General features: G+C 43.4%; 1 protein-coding gene across 1 annotated transcript in view; it reads right to left on the bottom strand.

The window, feature by feature from the left end:
• LOC124712360 (coiled-coil domain-containing protein 96-like) overlaps window positions 1–24,761 on the bottom strand; it is a 198,696-nt gene that overhangs the window by 132,487 nt on the left and 41,448 nt on the right. Inside the window, exon 4 of the mRNA XM_047242654.1 lies at window positions 20,251–20,342. Within this exon, the coding sequence (XP_047098610.1) occupies window positions 20,251–20,342 (92 nt within the window). The remainder of the gene's footprint in view (window positions 1–20,250; window positions 20,343–24,761) is intronic.

Below are 24,761 nucleotides of genomic sequence, written 5' to 3'. Positions count from 1 at the left end.
TGCCTCAGAGATCCATTTGTAATCAAGCCAGGTGGAGGAAGAGATAATGCACAACGAATAGTCTTCAACAGTGTTGTCAGTTCCTTTGACATAACGCACACTGATCATGAACTGTGAAATGAAATAGAGATATCGAAACGCGTGGGGGGAGGGGTCCTCAGATCTGTTGTGTAATGTGTCAGCCTGGGGACGGTGATCTATGTAAACAGTAAGAGGTCTGCCCTCCATCTCCTCTCGATAGTAGCGGACAACCGCTTAGATGGCGAGTGGCTAATGGTCAAAGGTATCTCCTGTTGTAACAAGTGACTCGCGTCTGCTTTTACTGTAAGGCGGGCGTTGGGAGACAGATGAGCCACAGTAGTCGCCTGCAGTGTGTCATCCTTGGTTTTATGAAAGGTGGATTGCATAGGATGTGTCCACCTGAGGCAGCGTTATCCAACAGTATTCATTCCACACAGGACTTCAGTCAGAGGAAGGAGAGTCTCAGCTGCACATGGGATGTGTCTCCTTTAGAAATTTATGAAGACCGAAATTCTACGTAACTCTTGATAGGGGGAAGGAGGTGGCAAGCACATCTAGTCAGGCTTTTCTGGCGTCAGGCGGATGCCTGAGTCATCTACGTGGTGGCTGACGAATGTCATGTGGCCTTGCTGTAACAGACATTTGTCTTCGTTAATGATGATTCCATGGGCAGCTAGTCTGTTGAGGACTTGTAAGTGAGCATCATGTTCTCCGCTGATGGTGAGAATATAAGGACGTCATCTACACTCCTGGAAATTGAAATAAGAACACCGTGAATTCATTGTCCCAGGAAGGGGAAACTTTATTGACACATTCCTGGGGTCAGATACATCACATGATCACACTGACAGAACCACTGGCACATAGACACAGGCAACAGAGCATGCACAATGTCGGCTCTAGTACAGTGTATATCCACCTTTCGCAGCAATGCAGGCTGCTATTCTCCCATGGAGACGATCGTAGAGATGCTGGATGTAGTCCTGTGGAACGGCTTGCCATGCCATTTCCACCTGGCGCCTCAGTTGGACCAGCGTTCGTGCTGGACGTGCAGACCGCGTGAGACGACGCTTCATCCAGTCCCAAACATGCTCAATGGGGGACAGATCCGGAGATCTTGCTGGCCAGGGTAGTTGACTTACACCTTCTAGAGCACGTTAGGTGGCACCAAGGCAGAAGCGACTCTCATCGCTGAAGACGACATGTCTTCATTCGTCCCTCCATTCACGCCTGTCGCGACACCACTGGAGGCGGGCTGCACGATGTTGGGGCGTGAGCGGAAGACGGCCTAACGGTGTGCGGGACCGTAGCCCAGCTTCATGGAGACGGTTGCGAATGGTCCTCGCCGATACCCCAGGAGCAACAGTGTCCCTAATTTGCTGGGAAGTGGCGGTGCGGTCCCCTACGGCACTGCGTAGGATCCTACGGTCTTGGCGTGCATCCGTGCGTCGCTGCGGTCCGGTCCCAGGTCGACGGGCACGTGAACCTTCCGCCGACCACTGGCGACAACATCGATGTACTGTGGAGACCTCACGCCCCACGTGTTGAGCAGTTCGGCGGTACGTCCACCCGGCCTCCCGCATGCCCACTATACGCCCTCGCTCAAAGTCCGTCAACTGCACATACGGTTCACGTCCACGCTGTCGCGGCATGCTACCAGTGTTAAAGACTGCGATGGAGCTCCGTATGCCACGGCAAACTGGCTGACACTGAGGGCGGCGGTGCACAAATGCTGTGCAGCTAGCGCCATTCGACGGCCAACACCGCGGTTCCTGGTGTGTCCGCTGTGCCGTGCGTGTGATCATTGCTTGTACAGCCCTCTCGCAGTGTCCGGAGCAAGTATGGTGGGTCTGACACACCGGTGTCAGTGTGTTCTTTTTTCCATTTCCAGGAGTGTATGTAGGCATAACAAAATGGTAGACTGAACAAAAGTTTGTGCAGCGTTTTTTTAATCCTTAAGGCACATATAAAAACTCAAAGAGTTTTGTAGTGATTGCTGTCTTCGGCATGTCCTCTTCCACCATGGAAATCTGGAGGTATGTTGTTTTACAGTCGATAACGTTGAATAATTTGGCGCCAGCCAACATCTGAACGAAGTCCCGTAAATTAGGATCTGGATAGCTGTCTGTAATAGTTCGGTCGTTGATCCATGATAGTCGCCACATAAGCGCCACGATTTGTCTTTCTTTAAAATGAGCTTTATAGGGTACGCCCAGGGCTGTCAGATGGATGGATGATGCATGCCTCCATTAGTTTGCCTGTGGCGGCCTTCGTCACTCTAAGTTTGAGGGGAAGGAGGCGTCAAGGTCTACGTCGGACAGGTGGGCTGGGTAGTGTTTATATGATGAACAGTACCATCGTGAACAGAACAAACAGCATGTGGTCTGAAAACAGCGTGCACACCTGTGACCAGAAACACGCTGCATTGCAGTGCCGAGTCACTGGACAGAGCCATGGGTACACTGTCAGAATCGTACACTGAAGTTGAATACAGCACTTCACCAACCTGTTCAGATTCTTTGCAGATAGGCACTGGAAGTACGTTGGTGTCCTCCAAAGGTGCAGCGGTGTAGTGTGACTGTTTCGAACATTGTAGGACAGTAAGGTTGTGCTTGGCTGCATAAAGTAATGCTGCAGAATCAGCAATGCGTTGAAAAAGATTCATGTTTCTGTATCTCGTGATTTGTGATCTGTAGCAAAGAATAGTTGGACAGCAGAGGAAGTTTGCTGAAGAGCGCTGACCACTTTAGGAGGAGTTGCAGTGGTATACCTCCATGTGATGAGGAGGTGGGAGGCGGACAGGAGTGTCAACGAAGAACTTTGTTGATAATTCCAATGACTGTCTGCTGACCATCACGGTGTGGTAACAAACCATGGACGAGGTCAGGAAGCAGGTGTTAGTGATGCAGAAATTGTGCACCCAGGACCAGCTCGACCACCTTAACGACAAGGAACGTCCGGCGCATGTGATTCTACAAGCTCAAGTCCAAAGTGATTGAGGCACTGCCAGCAACCATAATGGCAGTATCGTTTTCGGCATATAATTGGAGTGATAATGGCGAGAGAGCAGTCGACACTCGAGCTGGTGGGAGGATGCTGACGTCAGCGCCCTTGTCGATGAGGAAGTAGGTCTGCTTCGGATGGTCATAAACAAACAAGCGTGAGCCGTCGGAAGGGCGACGTGAGATGGCAGACTTGAGCAGGTGAGGTTTATTAAGGCGTATTGTGGTTGTAGAACGGCCTGGTGAGCCTATGGCAGGCTGCTGTGCTTGTTTGGGCGCTTGCAGTTGCTTGCCTCCTGCCCATATCTTCTATGGAACCAACAGTACCGCTCAACTATCAAAGGACATCTGTTTGTAAACAGTAATGACGGGGGGGGCGGCGGACGAATGAGGTGAACGTATTTGCTGTATTGTTCAGTGATTGTTGTCTGTCGGCACTGTGAAGGTCGCACGGCTTGGCAGTGGTTGTTGGTCCCTGGGTGGATCGGATGGTGTCAGGTCACCTGTGACATGTCATGGCTGAGTGGAGCACAGCCAGTGATGTTAAACAGTCTCTCTGCATCTTGTAACTGTTCCTCAGTCTCTGCTCTGCCCTCCCTGCAGCTTTGTCCATGTGATCATTCCAGTTTAAGGCGTAACAGAGCAGAAGTCAGACAGCACCGTGTCTACCACATTCTTCAGGAGAATTAGGGTGAGCTGAGTTAATGCAACAGGACCGTGTTTTGACCACTTAGTGGAAATGAGAACGTGTAGTCACTGCTCTAGCAACTGTACACAATGTGTAAGGCCAGCACCAAGCGAAGCTTTCTCCTTCATCATGAAGCAGTAGAAAAAAGACAGTACAAGCTTAACCGTGGTGCTTCTGATCAGGAAAATTAGGAAGACACCACATCACATGGGAACTGGAAGAAGGACAAGGATTTTGCTACTGCATTGCGGTGCATTTCCAAACTACATACAGATACTGCAGTCCGAAGGAGATCTGCATCTCTCAGGGTTCATTCAAGTCTGTCAACCAAACATTCTCCCCATTCTCGTTATTTTGTACTATCGAACAGAGAAAAACTATGAACTATAAAAACTCCGCTAGTGTCACCCAGCAGAGAACTCGATAAGGTATCACCACATCTCTCTCTTCTAATATTTCAGGAAACTAATACCGTCTATCTGTTGACATTGATCGGATGTGGCTACCCCAATACATATACATGTACTGGTGCATTGGAGTGGGTGGGCCATGATCGAAGTCGCTTGCATAGACCAGTGTATAGGTTTTCGTTGCCCATTATGTAGGAGGACCATATGTCACAGACTGTCAGTCATAAGAGAGGGCCCTGTGTTGTTCTTTCATAAGATGTTTGAGAAATTGTTTTTCTGCTGTAACACATCCAAGCAGTGTATGGCTACAGCTTTGTACGCAACCATACATTTTGTTTTCTTCTACCATAACTTCAAGGTCTATGTCAGGTGATAAACCGACATTAACATGTTTCGACCCATTGGCTCTGACTGAAATCTGAATATCATATGGCATAAATTATGCTGCTGCTGCTCTCACAACACATAGGATTCCTGAAATAAAAGACAGAGGCCATGTTTCTTATTGTTGTGGTTGGCAGGAGAGCCAACACCGTGTTACTAGAGGAAGCCGAAATGCACGCGTTTTAGCTCACGCAGGCTGGCGTGAGGTCTGGAACAGGACAAGGAAATTAGAATTTAGAAAAACGGACGTAGCTGGTGGAATACTTAACTTTAATCCATTAATGATGAACGTCGGTCTTGACGGTACATGATTCACAATATCAATACTAACTGATAATGGCGCCTTGCTAGGTCGTAGCAAATGACGTAGCTGAAGGCTGTGCTAAACTATCGTCTCGGCAAATGAGAACGTAAGTAGGCAGTGAACCATCGCGAGCAAAGTCGGCTGTACAACTGGGACGAGTGCTAGGAAGTCTCTCTAGACCTGCCGTGTGGCGGCGCTCGGTCTGCAATCACTGATAGTGGCGACACGCGGGTTCGACGTATACTAACGGACCGCGGCCGATTTAAAGGCTACCACCTAGCAAGTGTGGTGTCTGGCGGTGACACCACACTTATTAACTAAAATGGGGACGGCATCACAATATATGGAAACTGAAAGAGTCTGCGGCATTGTGGAGCGTTTCCAAACAGCACCTCTACATTTAATCTCATCTCCCACAGTGAAAGGGTAGCAGACGTCTCGGTGTTCCATTTCTATTGACTCCTCATATCGAAGTCATGCACGTGATCTCTGCTTTGGTGCTGGCCATCCTTGGAAGGTGTTGCTCCCCCAAGACTCTCCATCTCAAACATGTGGTGTCAGTCAGTCACTTAGTGGTAATCAACAGCACACCAGTGGATGGATGGGATGAAAAAGACATCACTGATGCGGGATAATGTACTGTAATAAGCACCACAATTGACAGTCTGATCAATTTTAGCAGCTTTACCAGTTTTTCCGTAATTTCAACGCTGACCAATGACACGGCAGCATGCTCCCCCAATTTCTGTACCATCGTTCAACCACCCCTCCAGTACTTTGTGAGTACCAAATACTAGATTGTGAATGTAGATAGATAATTGTGCAGTTCGTCCATTCACTGTTAATTCTCAAACATGTGCACTAAAATATACCAGATAGCATACTACTCCAGTGCAGTTAGGTTATCTACATACATCTAGCAGTCTGATCAAGGTGCGTAATTTTCGATTACGATTGCTCATCTTTCCTTATGTCGCCTGGAATCATAGAGCATTCTCGCATTCTTAGGATAAAGCTGGACATTGAAAGGTCTCCCCGCATTCTCTTTGACCAACCCCCCTGCAACACCGTCACTGACTTCATTTGTAGCTGACCAGGAGTAGTAGTTTACTATATCCGCTACATTCCACATGTCATGAACTCACAGTCTGAGCCAAGTCCATAGCTGCTGTTCAATGAAGACTATTGCACGCCAATCTTACTCATGGCACCCACCCTAGCGCACAAGATCCCTCCAGATGCTCGCGTGCCGAGGAAGTTAGCACCCCTTATCAGTATATACACTCCTGGAAATTGAAATAAGAACACCGTGAATTCATTGTCCCAGGAAGGGGAAACTTTATTGACACATTCCTGGGGTCAGATACATCACATGATCACACTGACAGAACCACAGGCACATAGACACAGGCAACAGAGCATGCACAATGTCGGCACTAGTACAGTGTATATCCACCTTTCGCAGCAATGCAGGCTGCTATTCTCCCATGGAGACGATCGTAGAGATGCTGGATGTAGTCCTGTGGAACGGCTTGCCATGCCATTTCCACCTGGCGCCTCAGTTGGACCAGCGTTCGTGCTGGACGTGCAGACCGCGTGAGACGACGCTTCATCCAGTCCCAAACATGCTCAATGGGGGACAGATCCGGAGATCTTGCTGGCCAGGGTAGTTGACTTACACCTTCTAGAGCACGGAGACGATTGCGAATGGTCCTCGCCGATACCCCAGGAGCAAGAGTGTCCCTAATTTGCTGGGAAGTGGCGGTGCGGTCCCCTACGGCACTGCGTAGAATCCTACGGTCTTGGCGTGCATCCGTGCGTCGCTGCGGTCCGGTCCCAGGTCGACGGGCACGTGCACCTTCCGCCGACCACTGGCGACAACATCGATGTACTGTGGAGACCTCACGCCCCACGTGTTGAGCAATTCGGCGGTACGTCCACCCGGCCTCCCGCATGCCCACTATACGCCCTCGCTCAAAGTCCGTCAACTGCACATACGGTTCACGTCCACGCTGTCGCGGCATGCTACCAGTGTTAAAGACTGCGATGGAGCTCCGTATGCCACGGCAAACTGGCTGACACTGACCGCGGCGGTGCACAAATGCTGCGCAGCTAGCGCCATTCGACGGCCAACACCGCGGTTCCTGGTGTGTCCGCTGTGCCGTGCGTGTGATCATTGCTTGTACAGCCCTCTCGCAGTGTCCGGAGCAAGTATGGTGGGTCTGACACACCGGTGTCAATGTGTTCTTTTTTCCATTTCCAGGAGTGTAGTAGATTAGAGTGTTCTGAAGATATGGAAGACATTGAAGAAGTGTGTGGTCTACACATGATGGAGCAACTCGTTGTGGAAACTACAGCAGCAAGCAGGCCAGATCAGAAACGGTGTGTTTAGCATTTGTACATCAATGACTGTATCCACAGAGACTACTCTGATCGTGCATCAGGCCAGTGTGTGCAGGGTCAGTAGTCTCATGACCGTTGGCAGCTGTTGATGAATAACCATCCTTGCAGGAAATATCTAGTGCTGCAACTAGATATGCTGATGTGCTTATACTTTTTTTATCTCTCTCTCTTCGTAGTTTATGTACAAGTGTTTGGCGGTCGATAGTTATATGCAGGATGCAGAAGTGATGATTTTGTATGATGCAGGATACTAACTGTGTTTACTATATCGATATGGTAAGGTGGTACAACTGTTTGTGGTGATATAGCCTCTTTGGAGATCGGTTTCACGCCGAAAAATTCAAACTTTCCTCGACAGCAGCAGAGCAATGTAATTGAGAAAGTGTCGTTGGTGGCAGTTTATTTATTTCATGAGTTATAGACCACTTTGGCAGTGTTTAACTGTCAGTGCAATATAGTATGCACTGTGATTCTTTTAGTTTGTCAATCTACCAAAAGTGGTGGACAGTGCTCCCACACCGGCAGCAGCAATTTCTCTGGTAAATTCAGAAAGAACCAATCAGAATCTTCCATTCACAGGAAGTTGCATGATGCTTGAGTGGCAACAGACATCCTCTGCTTGGAGCACAGGACGCTCTACAGTCTGGTTTAAACAAGACAGAGCAAGATATCTACAGAAAGTTCTATGACACCTGAGAGTCACATGATGTCTTCTTTGTTCGAATGTTCAGAGACAAGTCCAAGCAGACCATCCTCCCCTGGTTCAGACAGATGAGATGCTGTCTGCCAGGCTGGCCAGGGTGGCTGAGCGGTTCTAGGCGCACAGTCTGGGAATGCACGACCGCAACGGTCGCAGGTTCGAATCCTGCCTCGGCCATGGATGTGTGTGATGTCCTTAGGTTAGTTAGGTTTAAGTAGTTCTAAGTTATAGGGGACTGATGACCTCAGAAGTTAAGTCCCATAGTGCTCAGAGCCATTCAGAGGGGAAAGGGAGGGGGCTGGGCGTTCCCTGAGGTGAACCCATCGGCCGAATGGGGAAAACCCATGATCTCGCACTACTGGCGAGATAACGACAGGATTATTTGACAGAGTCCATTGTTGATGCAATGGAAAGGAGCAGTTAGGAGTTTCCGTATTGTGGCTGGAGAATATCACTCTAAAGTCAAAAAGGGTTCAAATGGGTCTGAGCACTATGTGACTTAACATCTCAGGTCATTAGTCCCCTAGAACTTAGAACTACTTAAACCTAACTAACCTAAGGACATCACACACATCCATGCCCGAGGCAGGATTCGAACCTGCGACTGTAGTGGTCGCGAGGTTCCAGACTGAAGCGCCTAGAACCGCTAGGCCACACCGGCCGGCTACTCTAAAGTCACTGGCAAGGTTCAGAAGTCCCAGGTAATCGTGGGAGCCAGAATAGAGCAAAATCTAGGAGCATACGATCAACAGTTGCAGGATATACAGGGCGCCATTGTTCGTTACTGCACTCGACATTGTTTCTGTCTAAATCACAGCGCCGAAGCTGCTCTAGTCCAGATCGAACGTTGCTTTGTATATTTTCGCACGGAATGATCATATCACATCCTGACACTGTTTGCAAATATTCTCGGTGCCGTCTTAGACGCGGTGAGGCGATGCGGAGATCAATGGCAGCATTGTCAAGTACCTAACTGGCGCGACAGATTTGTACGAAATCGCAGTGTGGCACGGTAAACGTGGGTCACCACTATAGGAAATGCGGTACCAGCAGGCGTTAATAAGTAATAAACGGTACACGGAGTGTGGCAGATAAATCCTTACTTTATTTTACTGGGCACAATTGCATCATGATCAACATCGGTCAGAGGTTAGACACTAACTAAACAGTCACAGATATTATTGTCACTCTACTGCACATGGCAGCGACCTTTATTTTGTCAGTCAAAGGCGATGTATAGTCGCTATGTCGCCATAGAGCAATATCGCCAAACGTTAACCTTTATTGTCAGTCGGCCACGATCTTGCCATTGTCTAATTCCTATGCATGCTGACTGACATTCCCCTTCTTTCACTGTTATCGTTTGATATTGATCAGTCGGCTTTTACAATTATGTTTCGTTACTGGCGTTCTACAGGCCAGAGAGTGGAATGTCAGACCCCTTAATCGGGCAGGTAGGTTAGAAAATTTAAAAAGGAAAATGGATAGGTTAAAGGTGGATGTAGTGGGAATTAGTGAATTTCGGTGGCAGGAGGAACAAGACTTCTGGTCAAGTGATTACAGGGTTATAGATACAAAATAAAATAGGGGTAATGCAGGAGTAGGTTTAATAATGAATGAAAAATAGGAATGCAAGTAAGCTCCTACAAACAGCATAGTAAAACGCATTATTGTGGCCAAGATAGATACGAAGCCCACGCCTACCACAGTAGAACAAGTTTATATGCCAACTAGCTCCGCAGATGAGAAGAGATTGATGAAATGTATGATGAGGTTGTGTACATGAAGGTTGTATACATTGAAGAAGCCTGGAGATACTGGAAGGTGTCACATAGATTACATAACGGTAAGAGAGAGATTTAGGAACCAGTTTTAAATTGTATGACATTTCCAGGGGCAGATATGGACTCTGTCCACAATCTACTGGTTATGAACTATAGATTAAAACTGAGGAAACTGCAAAAAAGTGGGAATTTAAGGAGATGAGACCTGGATAAATTGACAGAACCAGAGGTTTTAGAGAGTTTCACGGAGAGCATTAGAGAACCATTGACAAGAATGGGGGAAAGAAATACAATAGAAGAAGACTGGGTAGCTTTGAGAGATGAAATAGTGAAGGCACCAGAGGATCAAGTAGGTAAAACGACTAGGACTAATAGAAATTCTTAGGTAACAGAAGAGACCGTGAATTTAATTGATGAAAGGAGAAAATACAAAAATGCACTAAATGAAACAGGCATAAAGGAATACAAACGTCTCAAAAATGAGATCGACAGGAAGTGCAAAATGGCTAAGCAGGGATGGCCAGAGGACAAATGTAAGGATGTAGAGGCGTATATCGCTAGTGGTAAGATAGACACTGCCTACCGGAAAATTGAAGAGAACTTTGAAGAAAAGAGAAACACTTGCATGAATATCAAGAGCTCAGATGCAACCCCGGTTCTAAGCAAATAAGGGAAACCAGAATGGTGGAAGGAGTATATAGAGGGTCTATACAAGGGTGATGTTCTTGAGGACAATATTATGGAAATGGAAGAGGAGGTAGAAGAAAATGATATGGGAGATATGATACTGCGTGAAGAGTTTGACAGAGCACTGAAAGACCTAAGTCGAAACAAGGCCCCGTGAGTAGACAACATTCCATTAGAACTACTGATAGCCTTGGGAGACCCAGCCCTGACAAAACTCTACCATCTGGCGAGCAAGATATATGAGACAGGCGAAATACCCTCAGACTTCAAGAAGAATATAATAATTCCAATTCCAAAGAAAGCAAGTGTTGACAGATGTGAAAATTACCGAACTATCAGTTTAATAAGCCACGGCTGCAAAATACTAACACGAATTCCTTACAGACGAATGGAAAAACTGGTAGAAGCCGACCTCGGGGGAAATCAGTTTGGATTCCGTAGAAATGTTGAAACACGTGAGGCGATACTGACCCTACGGCTTATCTTAGAAGATAGATTAAGGAAAGGCAAACCTACATTTATAGCATTTGTAGACTTAGAGAAAGCTTTTGACAATGTTGACTGGAATACTCTCTTTCAAATTCTGAAGGTGGTACGGATAAAATAAAGGGAGCGAAAGGCTATTTACAATTTATATAGAAACCAGATGGCAGGTATAAGAGTCGTGGGGCATGAAAGGGAAGCAGTGGTTGGGAAGGGAGTGAGACGGGGATGTAGCCTATCCCCGATGTTATTCAATCTGTATATTGAGCAAGCAACAAAGGAAACAAAAGAAAAAATCGGAGTACGAATTAAAATCCATGGAGAAGAAATAAAAACTGTGAGGTTCGCCGATGACATTGTAATTCTGTCAGACACAGCAAAGGACTTGGAAGAGCAGTTGAACGCAATGGACAGTGTCTTGAAAGGAGGATATAAGATGAACACCTACAAAAGCAAAACAATGATAGTGAAATGTAGTCGAATTAAATCGGGTGATGTTGAGGGAATTAGATTAGGAAATGAGACGCTTAAAGTAGTAAGTGAGTTTTGCTATTTGGGGATCAAAATAACTGATGATGGTTGAAGTAGAGAGGATATAAAATGTAGACTGGCAATGGCAACAAAAGGGTTTCTGAAGAAGAAAAATTTGTTAACATCGAGTATAGATTTAAGTGTCAGAAAGTCGTTTCTGAAAGTATTTGTATGGATTTAAGTGTCAGGAAGTCGTTTCTGAAAGTGTTTGTATGGAGTGTAGCCATGTATGGAAATGAAACGTGGACGATAAATTGTTTAGACAATAATAGAATAGAAGCTTTCGAAAAGTGGTGCTACAGAAGAATGATGAAGCTTAGATGGGTACATTACATAACTAATGAAGAGGTACTGAATAGAATTAGGGAGAAGAGAAATTTGTGGAACAACTTGACTAGGAAAAGTTGTGCATATTCTTAGGCATCAAGGGATCACCAATTTAGTATTGGAGGGCAGAGTGGACGGTAAAAATCGTAGAGGGAGACCAAGAGATGAATACACTAAGCAGATTCAGAAGGATGTAGGTTGCAGTAGGTACTGGGAGAAGAAGAAGCTTGCACAGGATAGAGTAGCATGGAGAGCTGCATCAAACCAGTCTCTGGACTCAAGGCCACAACAACAACAACTGGACGTTGCACATTGCACTATCGTTCTTCTATTTGACATGTATCACATTACTTTTTTTAAAAAATTAAGTCATCAAAGCAACCATCTTCCAGCGAATCAGCTTGAATGCTCAACAGATATTGATAAATATTAAAACACAGATCATATGAAATACGTACGAACACAATGCAGAATAATTTCTGCTAAGGTGCTATACCTATAAATTAAGTTACAATCAAATTGAAATAGTAAACATGTTTTTCATTATAAATTCAGTGGTTGTATAAGAAGTTGCACATTGTTCTTACTGAAAAGCGAAACAATTTTCTGTGACAACTGGATGTACGACGGACTCAAACGCAGCATTTTTTTTTTTTTCCTCGGAGCTGTACAAATGCCGCGACAGAACAATTGCTGTTTCAGATCTTCGACAGACTTATTGTAGCAGCTACAAAATACCGCTCTATTGATGTTACATATTCCACTGATCTTATCACTCTACTTCGATTATAGACCCAGGTAGACATAATGTTCTTTATGTAAAAGGTTAATATCAGGATATACTCCACTAGTAACTTCCTCTATTTCCAAGTCGTCAGCCTTCTCACTGTGGCTTACATCGATATGCTTTCACTCAAACTGCTTCTATTGTTTAATTACAGTTTGCGCATCTGCATCTAAATGCGTCCTGCCAACTGACGGTGTGTAGCTGAGGGTCCTTCTGTTATCGCTATCCTTTCTCCCTTCCTTATCCCTTTGGCGAATAGCGCATGGGAACAATTATTGTCGTTAAACCTTCGTATTAGCTTCAACTTCTGCGGTATTCCTTCATGATCATTTCGCGAAATGTATTTACCCTACTCTTCCAGGAACGTATTCTCTCAAAAGTTCTAAAATAAACTTCTCCGTGGTGCGCAACTCCTCTCTTGTGCCATCTACCAGTCGAGTTCGTAGAATATTTTCTTGATGCTCTGTCGCGGACTAAACGATTCTGTGAAGGAACGCACCGTTCTTCGTTGTATCTTCTATCTGTCTCTTCTATTAATCCAACCTTGAAAGGTACTAGTTGATGAGCAATATTCAACAACTGGTGGAAATGGATTTTCAGAAGAATTCATTGAAAAAATGGTATTCTGCAATATACAAACATTTGTAACGGTCTCTTTTTTCCGCAGACGCAGTCTACATGTTGTATAGGTTAATACTGTCTTCTACGACTGTAATGAAAGTCTTGATAAGACTGAACATATTTCAAATTATTTTAAAGCATCTTAAGAGGTCAGCGTTTCTTTAAGTCATTTTCGTGTTCTTCTTCACATATGTGTTGCATTTTAGCACACAGCTCTTTCGTTGACACTAAATATGTTCACGATTTTTTTTTGTGAATGCCCATGGCCATCTCGCCATTTTTGACATCCACACACATTAATACATTAATAAGTTTCGGAAAATAATGTCTTTAAGGCAGTGACAGATCTGTGTACATTGACAGCATTCTTAGGACAACTGCACCTTCCCTAAACACTCATATCCATTTTGCCACAAAATTCTTTACTTTGCACAAAATCTGGTTCATGCAGCTGCTTTACGATCATTGTTTGGATAAGTGAAATTGGCTATCATCTTGTAAGATGTGATGAAGCGAACGACCTGAAGTACCCATCATCAAACCTGTCACCTTTCAAATTCGCTAGGACTACCAACAACTGCTCTTCTTATTGTGTCTCCGTTTTCCGTAGTTCGGTCTAATGGAGATGTGGTTTCTACTTCATCACAGAGCCGCAACATCAAAACACCTCAACCCATCAGAGTAGGATATTTCGATCTGAGACAGTACCTCAAATTTCAAAATTAAAATTTCGATGGCAAAGATGTTGAACCATTGTTTCGAAAAAAAGTTGAGCCTCTATGCTGAAACGCTTCAAAACAACCGAAACTGCGTTATCTGAGCTCCGGGCCGGATGACGCCAAAAGACAATACCCCGACTCCCCACTGAGTGACTAGCAGTTTAAAAACATGAGTTTCCTGTATTCCACCCCGTACATTACAGCGGACCATCCCTGACATAGACACCCCAAGTACCTTACAACCAGAACGAGATTTTCACTCTGCAGCGGAGTGTGCGCTGATATGAAACTTCCTGGCAGATTAAAACTGTGTGCCCGACCGAGACTCGAACTCAGGACCTTCGCCATTCGCAGGCAAGTGCTCTACCATCTGAGCTACCGAAGCACGACTCACGCCCGGTACTCACAGCTTTACTTCTGCCAGTATCTCGTCTCCTACCTCCCAAACTTTACAGAAGCTCTCCTGCGAACCTTGCAGAACTAGCACTCCTGAAAGAAAGGATACTGCGGAGACATGGCTTATCCACAGCCTGGGGGATGTTTCCAGAATGAGATTTTCACTCTGCAGCGGACTGTGCACTGATTTGAAACTTCCTGGCAGATTAAAGCTGTGTGGCGGACCGAGACTCGAACTCGGGACCTTCGCCTTTCGCGGGAAAGTGCTCTACCATCTGAGCTACCGAAGCACGACTCACGCCCGGTACTCACAGCTTTACTTCTGCCAGTATCTCGTGTCCTACCTTCCAAACTTCACAGAAGCTCTACTGCGAACCTTGCAGAACTAGCACTTCTGAAAGAAAGGATACTGCGGAGACATGGCTTAGCCACAGCCTGGGGGATGTTTCCAGAATGAGATTTTCACTCTGCAGCGGAGTGTGCGCTGATATGAAACTTCCGGGCAGATTAAAACTGTGTGTCCGACCGAGACTCGAACTCGGGACCTTCGCCTTTCGCGGGCAAGTGCTCTACCATCTGAGCTGGCAGAAGAAGAGCTGTGAGTACCGGGCGTGAGTCGTGCTTCGGTGGCTCAGATGGCAGAGCACTTGCCCGCGAAAGGCGAAGGTCCCAAGTTCGAGTCTCGGTCAGGCACACAATTTTGATCTGTCAGGAAGTTTCATATCAGCGCACACTCCGCTGCAGAGTGAAAACCTCATTCTGGAAACATCCCCCAGGCTGTGGCTAAGCTATGTCTCCGCAGTATCCTTTCTTTCAGGAGTGCTAGTTCTGCAAGGTTCGCAGGAGAGCTTCTGTAAAGTTTGGAAGGTAGGAGGCGAGATACTGGCAGAAGTAAGGCTGTGAGTACCGGGCGTGAGTCGTGCTTCGGTAGCTCAGATGATAGAGCACTTGCCCGCGAAAGGGGAAGGTCCCGAGTTCGAGTCTCGGTCGGGCACATAGTTTTAATCTGCCAGGAAATTTCATCTTAGAACCAGATTGGAAATTATTTCCCCTCCAGGTTTCGTACTTGGATACCAGAGAACCTAGGCAATTACACCATGAAACAAGAGAAATGGGGTGTTCAGGACTTCTTCGAATAGTTGACGTCTAAAGAAACACGTGCGATACAAACTTTGACCTCTCTTCCACTACCGTTTAAATGTAATACGATAAAGATAGACAATAATAATGAATAAGTATTACATACAGACTACATTAGAGGTTGACAGCGCAACGCACCTGCCCATATAGAACTTTTAGAACAACAGAGAGAAAAAAGTCTAGGTTCAATTTTAAGCAAGATAAAATTACAACCAAGATTCATGTCAAACTTTATATAACGGATTAGTAGACGTGATTACCAATAATGGCGCGTCACCTTTAAATAGGAGAAATCTCAGAATGGGGAAAAATGAACCAAATATTCTAATTAAAAAATAAGCTCTAGTCACAGTTTACGTCTGCCTAAGAAGAAATTAATTTTATTATATGGCATCTACTTTTGTTTTTCTTCTTTTCTTTTTCTTTATTATGTCGAATATGGAACTCCATTCATTTTACTTGTTTGTTCTAAGTGGGAAGAAGACCTACAACACAGTAAAAACGAAGACAAAATGTCTGATTGGTGCAGTGGCAGAAAGTGGATGTAAACTTTTTGTGTTCGATCACTGATGAATCTCAAAATTTTTATCCCTCATTTATCACTTCCTTCACTTCTGGCAATGTTTGCTAGGGTGAAACACGCCGAGTCCATCTTAAGCTGCTGGTCTCCCTGTAACTGGCTGGGCAAGTCAGTTCAAAGGTGGAAAGAAGGAAAAGGCGTGCCACATGGAACAGGATCATGCCTGGCAGCACGCTCTGCTATTCAAACCAACCTGCTTGTAGAGAAATGAGCCCTGCCCATATTTGAATGGTATAGGGAATGACAACGGTAACCCTCAAATTTGAATTTTTCAAACCAAGTACAGTAAGACAATGGTTAACCTGGACTACGCTGGGTGGTGTAACGAGTTCATCATGTTGATGACAGATGGCAGCATAATGTTCATTTGTTTTAGTGGGAACCCACATACACTGGTGAGAAACAATGGTAACCCACAAATTCAAAATGGAGGTAGCAGCAGATTGTAGCGAGGGAAGTTGTGATATTTTTGTAATTTTAAGTGAATTGTGTGGTGATTCCAGTGATTCTGAATGCTTCATTGATGCCATTAATGATCCAGATTTCAATTTAAAGGAGGAGATGGAAGATTCTACTGCAAGTCAAGTAAGTTTTGTTTTCAAAACATATTGTTATTTGCTGGTTACCATTATCTTTATGCTAGCTAGTTAGGCTACTATTTTATTTCCATATTCAACTTTTTGAAAAGATCTTGACATGAAGATAGAGTCAACACGTCTTTTAATGTAACTACATTGTCCTCTGTAAATCATGGGATGTTTACAAAAAGAAATTTTCTCGTAGTTGTGGGTTACCATTTTATTGATCTTATAATTGATGAGGTTACCATTTTATTGGTTAACAGCACTTTTTTAATATTACACTATCAATGCAAAAATATTTTTTTTAATAGAATGAGGGGGATCGCAACAGAACTGACCGTAGGATTAAAGATGTCACAATGAAAACATCGAGGAAAAGAAAAAATCCAGTGAACAAACAACAACAGAAGAAACTTCCAAGGTATAGTGGACTTGAATATACTACAAAAGAAGGTACAGTGATCCAGGCGAGAAATTTAGTTGGAATTTCCTGTAAATGTTCTAAAAAGTGGTTTGAACGGATTGGGGAGAAGCTTATACAGAGTACAAACAAGTCATTCTGGAACACTGGGGACTTTGATAAAGAAAATGCTCATTTCTTTGGTTCCATGCTGCTAGAACCCATAAAAATAAAATATACAGGCAATGAAATTAGCAGGCGTAACAACACTGTACGATACAGTTTTATAAAAGATGGCAGAAGCATTGATGTCTGTAAAATTTTGTTTTGAGAATCCGTGGATTACAGCACAAAAGAGGTAGAGTAGAAAACATACAGTCCAAAATGTAGCAGGGGCTATTATTCCACCAGAAGAAAGAAGACTCAAACACAAGAATAGACCACATGCCTACTCAGAAGAAGACGTGAAATTGGTCAAAAACATATAGAAGGTATACCAAAATACAAAAGTCACTATAGTAGAAATGATAATGGCGAAAATTCTATGTGTTGATGGAATATTCCATACAAAGTTGCTACAACCATTATAAAGATAAATATCGGTACTGTCCTGATATCAAAGCGAAGCCTGTATCTTTTGATAGGTATCATCGCATTTTCATTCAAGATTTCAATATTTCATTCAAACTGTCAAAATCAGATACTTGCCCAACATGTGATTCAAATGAAATTCAACTGTTGGAAGCAAAAAACGACCTGGAAAAATTAAGAGAAATTAATATACAGAAGGAGTAACATCTCAGAATAGCCCAGGCATACCAAGATAATATAAAAGTGCAAACAGAGAAGGAAGTTGTTGATAAAGACTTTCATGTTATAACTTTCGATCTACAACAGGCATTTTCCACTCCTAAGCTCTCTACGGGTCCAATGTTCTATAAGAGGAAACTGTGGACATGTAACTTCAGCATTCATCCCTGTAATTCGTCACAAGGTCATTTCATTGTTTAGGATGAAATGGTAGCATCAAGGGATTCAGAGGAAATAGGCAGCTGCTTACTGAAGTATTTTGAAGATTACAATATACGAGGGAATAAGTTGATTGCAATTTCAGACAACTGCTCTGGGCAAAACGAAAACTGGAACATTGTATTTGTTTGGATGCTGCTTATAGCAGAAGGAAGATATTACCCCATTGAGCACTACTTCCCCCTTCCTGGACATTCCATGTTGCCAAGCGATCGAGATTTTGCTGTTGTGGACCAGTATGTTCGCTGACATGTGCAGTTTGTATATGTCTCTCAAGACTGGGTGGACATGTTGAAGAAGTGTGGCCAAACGCGACCATTTTGTATCCATGTCATGTGATCAGAAGATTTTATATGCATCGATGATATGAGATCTACATTTAGTCATAAGGATATCTCAGTAGAAGGGCACAAGGTGTTATGCGAGATGCTGTACGGCTCCTCCTCGATGCAGTGGTTTGACACTGGACTCGCATTCGGGAGGACGACGGTTCAATACCGCGTCCGGCCATCCTGATTTAGGTTTTCCGTGATTTCCCTAAATCGCTCCAGGCAAATGCCGGGATGGTTCCTTTGAAAGGGCACGGCCGACTTCCTTCCCTAATCCGATGAGACCGATGACCTCGCTGTCTGGTCTCCTTCCCAAAACAACCCAACCCCCCCTCCTCGATGCAGATGAAACATGAATCTTGTTCGTATCAAATATATTTCATGGGGAAGACTGGCAGAAAGTCAGTTTACACAAAGGAGGTCGCCCTACCACCTTAGAAGGAACCAGTCTCCAAAAGAAGTATTCTGGGTCAGTTCCAATTGACTCAAAGAAGAAACAAGACCTCATATCTGCACTGAACTGGATACCACCTATTTATAACAAATTCTACAAAGCAATAAAAACTATGAAGACATCTACAAATAAGGATGAGTGTCTAGATTCTTCTGCAGACAAAGTGCGAGAATTTTCCGCTGTCCTGTGTTTGTTGGAGGGAAACACTGGTATGCCACATAATATGTTCGCCACAGCTAGGAAAAGATAGAGTTTTGGACATTATTAACTCAAAGTTTGTATTTTTTTCCACTGATTTGTCTACTTAAGATGTTGTATAGTGACTACCGGTTGTATAAATAATAAAATATTAATAACTTGTGAATGAAAAACTTTTTTTAAACTTTTCCAATTGAATATCTCCATTCATAGCTAATGTGGGTTACCATTGTATTTCCCCATACCCTTTATTTGTATGGTGGGTACATGCATTTATACAGGGTTAACATCAATAAAACCGAAAAACTGCAGGGATGGATTCCAGATTGGAAATGGAGGGAAAAAAGTCCTATGAACATGTGTCCGAAAATGCTTCGTTGCCACAGCAGATGGCGCTGACGAATGACAGTTTATCTGACCACGTGCCGTGTGTTTCTTGTGTGTTGCAGGCTGTGTGATTGACGCAGCATACTATAAGAAGCAGAATAGGTCCGGTATTCATATCGGGAACAAGCCAACATGGCGTGTATGGCCAAGAAGATGGAAACGTTCGAGAGGCAGCACGCCTATACCTACTCTCACAGATACCGACCATATCACACAGCATTTCAAGCCCTTTTGGGGCATTTGTGTGATCATGGGTCCTTTCAGACATACGACAGTGCTGGGAGGCGGCGGACTGTGCGCACAACAGATTTGGAGGACCGGGTTCTATGGGATATAGAGATGAACCGTAATACATGCTCCAGGCAAGTGGCGCATCAACGGGGCGTAACCAAAAGTACCGTTATTTGTAGACTGTATGACAACCGCCAGTATCCCTATGACCTGCAACGAATGCAATGATTGTCAGTAGCGAATTTCCCTCTACGAGAAGGATTTTGTCGGTGGTTTTCGCACTGGATCATCACAATTATCGGATTTCTGTCATCAGTTTTATCGAGGAGGCAACCTTCACCAGGATCAGCAATCTGCATAATCGTCATCTATGGGCTGCAGTCACGGGATGTGATCAGAGGAACTTTCGTTCGTTAGCAACAGCTACCATGGTAACGATGCGTTTCCGGACACATGATGATAGGACCTTTTCCTCCATTTCCACTCAGGAATTCGTCCCTGCAGTCTGTCAGTTTTATTAATGTTTACCCTGTGGATTTAAGGGCATATATTTTTGCTTGCTCGCTATATATTTGCCATAGAGAATATAAATGTGTACAAATATGTGTGGTTGTATTTAAGACACAAGTCAGTTTCTCATCTTCAAGCATTCGTGAACCACTAGAACCACTAACCTCCTGTAATACCTCTTCTACGTCCTCTTCTGGAGATGCCAACAGGTCAGATGTGGAATCCACCTTCCCCTTCAATACAAACTGGCTTTTCTCTGCCAAAAAAGAGCATAAAGTTTTGGTCTGTTATTAAATGTTGTCAACAATTTCCAGAGACACAAATTAAAATAAAAGTATACGAAATACTGCTGTTCTTGGTTAAATCAAAACTGATTATTACAGAAAACAAATGTGTAAAGCAAAACGGTCTAAATATTGACTAATGTGTATTAAAAGAGCTTGAATTGGAGGTCAAACATTATAGATAGTCTTAGACACTCAATTTCAGCAGATTTTGCTCTTCACGTAAATGGCAATAATATTTTGCAATCTTCGTCGATCAATGACGTACCGTACGTTATGACAAGCTTTGCCAATCTTACTCTTAGGATAAAATATTCACTGCACAAAAATAAGCAAAGCGGATTATAAACGGTGTCCTAAATTTTAAGATCAAAGCTGAGCGATGACAGCAGGGTAACAATATCGCGGCAGCCATGGAGTGTCAGGGGGACCCCGCTGCTGAATTGAATTACGTACTATTAGTCTTTACATAGTGTTTATGACTGACTGACACATTCTTAATATGTGCCAGGGAATGATTCTTTACTGTTTAGTTTTGAAGTTCATGCTAATTCCGACATTTAGTGACAATGAGGATATTAATGACTCATTTCATGTAATACTGATTTACTGACGATGTACCAAAACTACATTACAACAGACATCCTTAGTTATAACATGTAGTTTGATGATACTGAATTGAAAGTACTGCAGTGTGAGTATCGATTTGTAGTTTAACAGGCTGAGCAGTTTAGAAGGGCGTTAACCCACAACCATAAATTCACGTATGTTAAGGAAACTGCTTGTATATGGATGGTGTTGCTTCGTCGAGCTAGACTGTCTTTAGCGTCGTTATGTTGACAGACACTGCTGATAGTCTATAGTCGTTGCTGGAGGTTCACTATACGTAAACACACGCTACAGTAGCGGAAAATGTGAATTATTTCTGCCACTTAGATCGCTCCTAAGGAAATTGTATTTTTAAGGTATGTAAAATGACACTTTATGATAGCACAGGTAATTTTATTTTGTAGACATGGCATCAGTTCTTCATGCTTCTATGGTGGCAGACATTCAGCGGCAATTAGGAATATTCCCGAAGAAGATGACGATTCGGAATTGCGCAACACCAACAGTGAAGAAGTATTTGCAAATGATTCAGAGGATGAAAATGCTGGACGTAATATTCCTCATGGAACTTCGGCTATAGTCGTTTCTGAGACTGATGATAACAGTGAAGGAGAACAATAAGAAGAGGAAAAGGAACAAGGGGAGGAAGACGAAAATAATATGTTACACCAAAATGAAATTGTAGCGGCAGATGAAAATAGTGGTCAAAAACCAGATAAAAGGTCTAAACATGCGTGTAGTTGGAAGAAATGCCGGAAAGTACTAGTTATGCCAGAATGGACTGGTACACTTGACATCCCTTCTCATGTATACAGTCCGAAAGAATATTTTCACATGTTTCTTGGAAGCTAAATGTTGGACATTATTGTTGAGGAGTCAGACAGACTATCCATTCAAAAAAATCCTGCTAAAGTGTTGAAACCTGTCAGATGAGTATTAGAAATTTGGATAGGAATAGTGCTCTTTATGTCTGTGATTAGGCCCTCTTCTACTACAGATTACTGGAATCCTGGGACTAGAATTCCCATTGTAGCTGATAGAATGCGTATGAATCGCTTTGAACAAATAAAAAGTAACATACTTTTGCTGATAATTTGAGAACAATGCCCAAAGAAGACCATATTGTTTCTAAGTGTAAAGTGCTACCGAAGCCGGAAAAATTCAGCCTTGACGAGCAGATAATAGCGTTCAAAGGACGTCATTCAATGAAACAGTACAATCCAAAAAAAACAAAGAGATGGGGCTGCAATATAAGAATGATTTAACATACAACTTTGGACTGTATACTAGCAGAACCGACCAAAATGAACATCTTCCTGACATACGAGCCAGTGGAAATGTTCTGCTAAGGCTAGCTAGTGTAATACTTGAACACAAAAATTGTAAAATATTTTTGGCAACTGGTTCTATAGGTTAGATCTGCAAATGAAACTGGTGGAAAGAGGAATCTACAGCCTAGGCACTGTTCGTTCCAATTGTCTAAAGAGATGTGTGTTCGACTCTGACAAGAAAATAAAGAGATCTGGAAGAGGTGCAACAGATGCAAGACAGTGTTCCATGGGAAATATGCAGTATTCTGATATAAACTGACATGACAACCAATTTGTGACATTACTCAGCAATTTTGTGGGAGCAAATCCAATGACTGAAGTAGAAAGATTTGACAAAAAGTTGAAGTCACTCAAGGTGCCTTGCCCCAGGGCAGTAGTAGAGTATAATCAGTTCGTGGGAGGTGTAGAACTTGTGGATGCAGTTCTAGCATTGTATAGGATCCAGTTATGTTCCAAAAAATGGCTTCACAGAATATTTTTTTCACATTATAGACCTCATGGTGGTGAATGCTTGGTTTCTTTACAGAAGAGATGCACTATCAAGTGGAACGCATTGGAAAAGCACGCTCGCTTTAACAGAGTTCAAGAAGGCCATAGGTAGAGGTTTGTTGTTCCAGGGGAAAAGTGAGGCAAGAAAGCAAGGAAGACCTAGAAGTAATTCCACTGAGAGAGCCCACAAGGCGAAAAAGAAGAAAGGACCAACAGCTGCACTGCCTGAAAAAGATATGCAGCTAGATGACATAGGACATTTACCTGTTATGGATATCAAAGGAAGGTGCAAAGTTCCATCATGCATCGGAATTGTAAGAGTGAAGTGTTTGAAATGCAAGGTGCATTTATGTTTCACTGCAAATAAAAATTGTTTTTTTAAAATTTCACACTGAGTGATGAAATGAGATATCGAGCTGTTGAATAACGTGACAAAATATTTTTTTGAAAACCGAAAAGTAACGGTTTTTCACCTAAAACTATTCATAAACGTATGGAGAAGCACATATGTGTATCTTTCCAAGGCAATTTATACATGTATGTAAATAAAAGTATTTTGAATCTTCTGGGATGTGTGTTGACACATACATGGTGTTGCCATATGCCAACAAACCTAAAATATTGAATACATCTAAATTACGTCAAAATTTCTATGTTTAACCAATTACACAGTATTTTGTGTGTCAGACCCTACCCCCCAGATATGTTTCTCATTGAAATTGGTTTCCTAAAAGAAAGTCATGCAACAGAGGGTTAAAAGTATTTGCAAAACTTGCACAGGAAGTTAGATACCATCTGCATTTTATGGAGTTCCTCAGAGACGTGAAACTTTTATATTTCGTATTTAGGAAAAAATTAGTTAACTTTAATGCAGTCACCTGCAGAAAATATTAGTCGGGGTCATTATGTTATTGAACCATTGGACATTCACTAGGGGATTTATTTAAGGCTGCTACTATGAATGATTGCATCTGGACCAGAATTGATATTCTTTTCACGTCTAGGGTTGAGAGTGCGAACATTCGGTACTCTCCTCTCAATAGAAAGACGACCACGCCGGTGATCATTTATACCAGGATTGTACTGGTGGTCTACTGATTTTACGGGAAGTTTTGTAGGAGGCAAGAAGATGACTGGCAAACTGCAACTACAACCAAAAGTGCAACTCAACTCTTCTCAGCACTAGGGTTGGTTCAGCTCATCTGTCACGACTTGTATTGTGACCGTGGAGCAGGCGACGAGAGGTCCGAATTTTGGCGGTTCTTTCTTCATTGTGCCACAGGGGGTGCAGCTTCTGAGTTCCCAGAGTGGGCTGTCAGTAGATTTACTCACTCGCTTTGCTGCAGCAGTGTGACAGAATGTGTGCTGTTTCTGGTTGACACAGTGCATTGACGTGGTACTGCCTGGGGACCTCACCGGGCGAGTCGCCGTCACACGCAGTTATCAGCAGCAGTGACAGGTTGCAACACTCCAAACAACGCGTTTATGTTGGCAACACACACAATCCAGTCGGCGGTTGACTCACCAACGTGCCACATTAAGATGTGTTGCTGATTAATTTAAGGTAAGATTTTACAATAATATTCTATGAGGGGTCAATTTGTACGTGGTGCCCGATTTTATAATACGAGTATATGACATGAAATGGTTATCATATGTATAAGAGACTGTATCTTTGACACCACAGATGTTGCCTGAGTGGCAGAATCGATTGTAAGCAGCGGCGCGCGGACCGCAGTAGCTGTTACTGTTGCATTCTGTTAAAGGTAGGATGTAAGGACGGGCAGCTGTGTGAATTTAGCTATTGGCCTATGGATGCAGCATAATACAGTTTTGTAAGGTAATGAAATTTTGTGTATTTAGTCTTAAGTATGCAGCAACGCAATGTGGATCTTGCTAATTTTACAGGACTGACCCTTGAATGTAGGAACCAAGTATTTGCCATCAGATTTAATGTATAGG

This window comes from Schistocerca piceifrons, chromosome 8 (genome assembly GCF_021461385.2).
Source record: "Schistocerca piceifrons isolate TAMUIC-IGC-003096 chromosome 8, iqSchPice1.1, whole genome shotgun sequence".
NCBI lineage: Eukaryota > Metazoa > Arthropoda > Insecta > Orthoptera > Acrididae > Schistocerca > Schistocerca piceifrons.
The sequence above is the reverse complement of the archived record's forward strand: the minus strand, read 5'-3'. Positions and strand labels throughout refer to the sequence as shown.